This window comes from Cygnus olor, chromosome 10, assembly GCF_009769625.2.
Source record: "Cygnus olor isolate bCygOlo1 chromosome 10, bCygOlo1.pri.v2, whole genome shotgun sequence".
NCBI lineage: Eukaryota > Metazoa > Chordata > Aves > Anseriformes > Anatidae > Cygnus > Cygnus olor.
In genome coordinates, this window is record NC_049178.1 from 6,975,668 (window position 1) to 6,981,251 (window position 5,584).

Here is a 5,584-nt window from a genome sequence, read left to right on the forward strand (position 1 = left end):
TCCTCTTTATAGAGCACAGCCTTGTCCTTAAGCACCCAGCTTTCAGGACATTTTCAGGACAAGAGAGCCTAGACTTGGGATCCAAAGCCAACTTTTTATCACCTACACCCTCTGGTTTTGGACCCAGGCTCTCATTTTTAGGGCCCAAAGCATTCCTTTTAGGCCTCAGCGTCACATATTAGGGCAGAAAGCCTCTTCCTTGGGCTCCAAAGCCTGGATTGAAAGGATAAACCCTCCTTTTTACTGCCTTTTTCTTGCTTACACCCACAATCTTACGGACCAGGCTGCCATTTTCAAGGAACAAATCCCTATTTTTACAGTCCACAATTTTATTGTAAGATGCAACGCAGCGTTCTTAGATGGCGAGGCCTTATTTGAGAGGAACACCCCTCATTCCAAATTCCCAAATCCTCATGCTAGGAGACGAGGCCTGAAGTTTAGGGTCCAAGGCCTCCTTTTCGGGTCCAAACAGCCATTTCGAAGGAACAAAGCATCACTTCAGGATCCAGACCCTGAGCTGCAGAGTCCAAAGGCCCAGGTTTCAGCTCCAAAGCCTGACTTGGAGATACAAGACACGCCCTCTCTTCCTCCTCACAGCCCCTTGCCTCCTCCCTTCCCAATATCTTAACAGTCCAAAACCTCATTATTAGGGCCCCATTCATCCTAAATAGGCTCCAAAGCCTTATTTTCAGGGTCCAGAACCTGTACTTGGGATCCAAAGTTCCTTTTGATCTCCTAAACCCTCAGAATTGAGCCCCAGGGTCTACTTTTTAGTGAACAAGTCTTTCTTTCCAGGGCCCTGCAACTCCATGCTGGTCCAAAGGTGCCTTTTTATTGCTTACCCCCTCAGTTTTCAAGCGCAGGGCATCATTTTTGGGGCACAATGCCTTACTTTGATGTCTCACAGTTTCATTTTCAGGTGCAAAGCTGCCTTTTTAGAGTGCAATACCTTATTTGACAGGAAAGCCCTTTCTTTTTTAGTTTCAAAATGTTCATTCTAAGAGCCAAGGCCTGAAGTTTTGGGCCCAAAGCCTCCTTTGCGGGTCCAAACACCCATCTGGAGGGAGCAAAGCATCACTTTGGGATCCAGATAGAGGGGGTCAGGCCACGCTGCCCTGTCATTTTTAGGACCCAGCGTCACATATTAGGGCAGAAAGCCTCTTCCTTGGGCTCGAAAGCCTTGTTTGCAAGAATAAACCCTCCTTTTTAGTGGCTTTTTCTTGCTTACACGTCAATCTGACAGAGCAGGCTGCCATTTTCAATGAACAAATCCCTATTTTTAGGGTCCACAATCTTATTATAATTTTAGTATTCCCACACGAGGGGCCAGGGAGCGTCTCCGGAACCGGGAGCAGGGCCTCTGGGGCGGGTCCCGTCCCAACGGACACAACGGACCTGGTTCCGTGCAGCTGCGACTGCTTGGAGTGCTACCGGGTGCTCCAGGTGCGAAGCAAAGGCACAAACCACGGGCACCTTGCCACAGAAACCCAGCGCAGGAGCCAGGGCTGAGGAGCAGGTGGGTCAGCGCTGCCAGGGCTGCGCAGCGGGGCCGGCCCCAAGGGGCCTGGTTCGGCAGTGGGGCTGGGGGCAGCCCCGGGCAGGGGGACCTCCCTCCAGTACAGGGGATGGCGTCTGCAGGCCCCTGGGGACAGGACCCCCGCGGGGCTCTGGGGCCGCCCGCCCGAGGGCAAGAGGAGGGGTCCTGGGTGGGGGCCTGGGGCTGGCGGCAGCGGTGGCACTTTGTGGCATCCCTACCCCGCGACAGGAGCAGGAGCCACATTCACTCCTGACCGCTCCCTGCAGGATGTCAGGGAGACCCCCCTGCTCCCCGCGAGCGGCCTGGCTGGAGGAGGCTGGGGCCTCCCCGGCCTCCAGGCCCCGGCCGCAGCCCTATGAGGAGAGTGAGGTGCAGCCACTGCAGGCGCCCTCTGGCTCAGGCGTGGGCCCTTCTGCCTCGGCCGTGCTGTGGCAGGAGGAAGAGGACGCCCTGAGCTTCATCCGCGCTTGCTGCAGCCGCAGACCCGAGGTACCGCTCGCCCTTTGTGCTGCGGCTGCTGGCCTCCTCCGGGCAGCCCCTGCCCCGGCTGTGCCCGCAGGGAGACTGCTGGGCTCCCCTGACCCGCTCGCTTGTCTCTCCCCTCCGCGGCTCAGCGAGAGGCGCAGAAGCTGAGGTTTCTGGCCTCCGTCTGCGACGCCTGCAGAGCCGCCGTCACGGACCACACCACCTGGGACGCGGTGTATTTCTGCCAGCTGGAGGTGGCGCGGAGCATCGAGGTGAGGGGACGCCCTGCCCCGCGGGGAGCACCCTCTGGCTGGGTGCTGGGCACGGCCCTTCCCGCTGCAGGGCCGCGGGGGCCACCGGGGAGCCCCAGGAGCCGGGAGGTGGCTCTGGTGGGGGCGCTGGGATGGGGCAGCCCTGTAGGCCAGCCCCTGTAGCCGCTCGCTGGCCAGGGGACACTGCCCTGGGCCATCGCGCTGTGCCCTCCAGGCGCTGCTGCAGGAGGAGCCCACCGATCGCCTGGACACGGAGGTGCGGCAGAAAGCCATGCTCGCCATCGCTGCCATGAGGTACCTGGGCCAGCGCGGGCTTGGCCGCCACGGTGGCCCCGGTCCCGGCCAGGGGCCCCGAGTGGGGCACAGGGTGCCGCACAGGGGGCGTTCCACACCTCTCCCCTCCTCCCCTTGCAGCAGAGCGGGGCTGCTGCCGCAGGACAGGAAGAACGGCCTCCTGCGCGCCTGCCTCTGCAGCGTCTTCCACCTCCCTGGCCACGAGGACAGGAGAGACATGGACACGTCTCTCTACTTCAAGGTATGCACGGGCTGGGCTCTTGGGACACCACTGCTCCGTGTTCGGGCGCCCCAACCCCTGTCCTCCTTGCAGACCGTGGAAGCCCTGGACAGCCTGCTGCAGGTGCTGGTGGGCAGCGCCGGCGCCTCCGGCCTCCTGGAGCTGCAGAACATCTTGAAGGTCTGGCTTTGGCAAAGGCTGGGCTTCACGCACGCGGTCAGTTCTCTGCCGCAATGCCTGGTGCAGGCAGGGGTCCCCAAGGCGGGGGCTGGCCCAGAGCTGGCCCTTGCGAGGCTGGAGGGACGTCTGGGGAGCAACGGGAAGGGAGCGGGGCCTGCAGCAGGACAGGGGCACGGCCACCCGCCTGGCCACCGCAGCGGGGGGACAGCTGGAAGGACCAGTGTCCCGTGCTGCGGGCACACCAGCAGCTTTTCTCCCCCCAGCTCCTGCTGCCCTTCACCCAGCAGCAGCCGGAGGCCGTGGAGGAGAGGGCCATGGCGCGGATCGCCAGGCTGGCCGCCTTCATCAACACCTGCTCCTTGCCCCAGGTAGGGAGCCCCTGGTGCAGGCAGCCCCGGCGCCCCCGTCCTCGCTCCACGGCCGCGGCTCTCCCCATCTCCAGGCTTGCGCAGAGCCGGGGCTGGGGCTGGGGCCCTGCCGCCCCGCTCAGCCGTGGTCCCGCGCTGCCTCTCTCCCCAGGTCTGCTCCTGCTTTGCAGAAGCCCTGGCATTCAGGCATCACTGCCCCAAGAAGCACCGCTTCGCCTTGCTGGGAAGGCTGGTGGGGAGCCTCCTCCTGTGCTGCACTTCCAAGAACGAGGGGACCAGCCACGAGGCAGCGGAGGCTGTGCGCCACCTCTACGCCTTCCTCAGGCAGCAAAGAAGTGAGAGGAGCCGCGTCGGGCTGGGTCCCTCCAGACACGGGCACGCCGGCACAGCCAGGCCAGCACCAGGCCGCCTGGGCCCCTCTCCTCAGCAGGAGAGACGTGACCGAGCGAGCCCGGCTGCCTTTCCGCGGGCTGACGAGCCGTTCCCCCTGCCCTGAGCGCGAGAGCCCGGGCCCTCCCTGGGAGCGCTGCCCCCAGCTCTGCTCTGGCATGCCCCCTTCCTGCCAGGGAGGCTTGTGCCCGAGCCCCCGGCTGCCACTGCCAGGTCCCCAGGCCCCCCCCGCTGACACTGTGTCCGCTTTTCTCCAGGCACAAGGCTCTGGGACCAGGATGCCGAGCAGCCGCAGCTCCGGGAGCGCTGGCGAACTCGGCTGTCCTTACGGCTCTCAGAAGACGGCAACACCAGCAGAATCTTCATGGTGAGAAGCGCCAGCCCTGAGCCCCGGAGGAGACCCCGGCCCTGCGACGTCAGGAAGAGGACCGGCGCTGTCCCCGACAAAGCCCGGTCCCCACGGGGCCCGCACGCGGCCGCACCCCAGCCGTCGCCCGGCCCAGCCCCTGCTCCCAGCTCTCCTGGGGCGCCGGGAGCAGCAGGGCTGAGCGGGGCCATCGCAGCCCTCGGGGTGACTGACGTGTTGTCCTTCCTCCCACAGATGTTTGTGAAGTACCTGCAGCCCTCTGAACGGTTGGGCGTCTTCCTCGCTGCCATCAAGAGCATGAGAGCCCCGAATCCCCGCAGCACCAAGCTGGCTGCCCACATGGTGGACGTGCTGGCGGCAGAGACCGACTTCCATTCGGGACAGGTGGGTACCCGCCAGCGGCCCGGCCACGGCTCCAGCCCTCGGGGCTCTGTTCCTGCTCTGGTGCCGGCCCCGTCTCACCCGTGTCCCACCTCCAGGTGCTGAACATCGTGTGGGCCATCTACAGAACCCTGCCGTCCGTCAGAGCCGCGCTGGCCCTTCAGAGCCTGGACAGGGCCCTGCTGGTGCTGGCCAGCAAGCGCCCCAGGGAGACGGTTGCCAGCCTGCTGCAGTGCTCGCCGACCTGCACCAGGTACGGGGCCCAGCGCGTCTCATCCACCCCCCCACCACCACCACCAGCGAGGACAGCAGCCGGGCCGGGGGAGGCCCTGCTGACAGCCCGGGGGTCCCGCAGCGTCGCCGTCACCATGTGGAAGGCAATGGTGTCTGAGCCCCCAGCCACAGAGAGGGTGCTGCGGGAGCTGCTCCGCATCCTCATGAACCAGTCTGGCTGCAAGACATCCACCTCCACCGAGGACCACCCGCGCATCCTGGCCCTGGCCGTGAGTTCCTCGCTTGCCCATCTCCGATGGGCAGGGGCCCCGCTCCCCTCCCCTGATCCCTCCCAGCCTTATCCGCACCCTGGGGCACCCGGGCGCGCCCACGGGGCCAGCCTGGGGGGTCTCCATCCTCCTCTGTCCCTCCCTGCCCACGCCTCTGGGTGCTTTCTGCAGGCAGCAAGGCCCCTCCACGAGATCCTCCTGCTGCCTACCAGCCTGGAGGAGGCGAAGGCCGTTTTCCCCCAGCTCTTCCTGGCCCTCCTCTTCCAAGTGTCCTTCACCACGGAGCTGACGCTGCAGGAGGTGCAGGTCTTCCGGCAGAAGCACCGGCAGGACCTGCTCACTCCCATCAGGTGCCACATCCCCGTCCCCTGCTGCTCAGAGGAACCCAGGGCTGGGGCTCCCGGCGTGACCCGGGCCCTTCTCTGCCCGCAGGTCCACGGTGCAGTCCCTGAAAGCGCTGCTCCGCAGCGTGGGCCTGGGGAGCCAGGTGCTGGCCATCGAGGCGCAGGGCGGCTGGGCCGCGCTTCTCAGCGCCGAGAGCCACCTCTGGGGCGTGCAGGTGGTGGCCAGGTGAGAGCCCCTTGTCGGCACCATCCCCTTCCTGGGG

The 5,584-nt window shown here is 64.8% G+C and overlaps 1 protein-coding gene and 1 long non-coding RNA gene across 2 annotated transcripts; both read left to right on the forward strand.

Moving 5' to 3' along the window:
• The first annotated feature begins 2,567 nt into the window (after positions 1-2,567).
• Positions 2,568-3,480, forward strand: LOC121075709. The gene is made up of 3 exons (XR_005823117.1): positions 2,568-2,809; positions 2,882-2,968; positions 3,232-3,480. It is a non-coding gene; the product is annotated as an uncharacterized LOC121075709 (long non-coding RNA).
• Positions 3,481-3,526: 46 nt separating this feature from the next.
• LOC121075710 lies at positions 3,527-5,578 on the forward strand. Its single transcript, XM_040569234.1, has 4 exons — positions 3,527-4,477; positions 4,573-4,727; positions 4,830-5,327; positions 5,410-5,578. The coding sequence occupies exons 1-4, from the start codon at positions 4,091-4,093 to the stop codon at positions 5,549-5,551; spliced, it is 1,182 nt and encodes a 393-aa protein (XP_040425168.1). The 5' UTR covers positions 3,527-4,090; the 3' UTR covers positions 5,552-5,578.
• The last annotated feature ends 6 nt before the right edge of the window (positions 5,579-5,584 follow it).